The sequence below is a fragment of the Echinops telfairi genome, unplaced genomic scaffold (genome assembly GCF_000313985.2).
Source record: "Echinops telfairi isolate 266 unplaced genomic scaffold, ASM31398v2 ScPeMD7_7475;HRSCAF=8513, whole genome shotgun sequence".
NCBI classification, from domain to species: Eukaryota; Metazoa; Chordata; class Mammalia; order Afrosoricida; family Tenrecidae; genus Echinops; species Echinops telfairi.
In genome coordinates, this window is record NW_022111379.1 from 27,239,051 (window position 1) to 27,240,556 (window position 1,506).

General features: G+C 34.3%; 1 protein-coding gene across 1 annotated transcript in view; it reads right to left on the reverse strand.

Annotated features, from left to right (window-relative positions):
- LOC101661272 (U3 small nucleolar ribonucleoprotein protein MPP10) overlaps positions 1–1,506 on the reverse strand; it is a 39,316-nt gene that overhangs the window by 22,285 nt on the left and 15,525 nt on the right. The window contains 3 exon segments of the mRNA XM_013003909.3: positions 233–400; positions 633–801; positions 1,225–1,361. Coding sequence (XP_012859363.3) covers positions 233–400; positions 633–801; positions 1,225–1,361 — 474 coding nt within the window.

Consider the following 1,506-nt stretch of genomic DNA (forward strand, 5'->3'; position numbering starts at 1 on the left):
GACTTACTACCAAATGATTCATGGAAAAAAAGTGCACAAATACAGATACATAAGGGAGAGAAAGCAAATGTGGCAAAGTGCAACAATTAGGAAATCTAGTTGTGTAACACATGAAGGGCATTGCACTAATTCTTCTGTATGCTTTTCAAAAAGCTGGGTGGAGAGGTGGGTAGGAGGAGAAATATCAAACTGCTCTATGAAATGAAACTAGAAGAAGCACAGCAAGGGACCCTTGCGAACTTCAGGGAGCACACGTACCCATCCGGACTGCATGGTCAAAGTGCAGGGTCTCCTCCAGAAGGCTGTTTTCTGGTCTCTTTTGTGCTGTTACTTCCCCTTGAAGCTGCCATGGTTTTTTTTCCAACAACTCTTTTTCTAAAGATGCAATCTTCTCATTCATCTAAAGTGTCATTATACATTTAATTAGCCATAAACTGCATAAAAGCAAGCAATAATTTTTAAAATGGCAAAGAAAAAAATTTAAATGATCTCTGGAAGATGTGTTTGAAATGGTATGAATTTAAATTCAGGCTGTAAGGTTCATTTGTGGAGAACCTTAGAGACAAGCAGTATCCAGAGCAGCTGAAACCGGCACAAGGAGAGACTTACATTTTAAAATTTCTAATAGTTACCTTCTCCTGTCTTTTTTCAAAGGATGATTTAATTTCGCCAGAATCTTTCTTTACACTTAAGGTATTTAGCTCTTCAGTTTCATTATCATCTGGCAGAGCAAAGGTCACACGTCGTAATCCTTTATGTTGTTTACCGTCTTCATTTTCTTCAAGGTCAAAACCTTCATCCCTTTTGAAAACGATGAGGGCAACAAATGTACAAATGTGCTTGACATACAATGGATGGATGTATGGCTTGTGATTAAGAGTTGCATGAGCCCCCAATAAAATGATATAACAAAACAAAACAACCTTCATCCCTGTAATATCAAAAATAAACTTATGAAAGGAAATAATTATTTTTTATTAAGCAAACAAAAATAGAATAAGATTTCCAATAATGAAAGTCCTTTTGTATACTAAATGCAACCAAGCACTAAAAAAGTTTCAGAAATTCTAAAATTATCGAGTTAATTAAGACCTTACTCTGGCCATCTTGAGATTATTTCATCTTAGGGAATCTAATTTCCTAAGACAAAAATATACCTGCAGCTATGATTACATGATGGGGTAGCTCCAGCTTACAATATAAAAAATGATTCAAAATACTCACATGTCAAAAATGTCTTTTTCTTCAGCCATTTCTTCTTCATTTGAACCTAGTTCATCATGAACACTTGCTTTATCTTCATCACTTTCAAGTGGATCAAAGAAATCTTTGTATTTCAGGTTTCTGGAACTTTTGCCTGACTAAAATTTTAAAAATACACATTTAGAAAACCTTTCATTAAGATTAGGAAAATGCATTAAAACGGATGGTATGTGTGTATATATACACACTGTATATTTACACTGCTCTTTTAATACAAACTCAAAATAGTTTCTACCAAAAAAT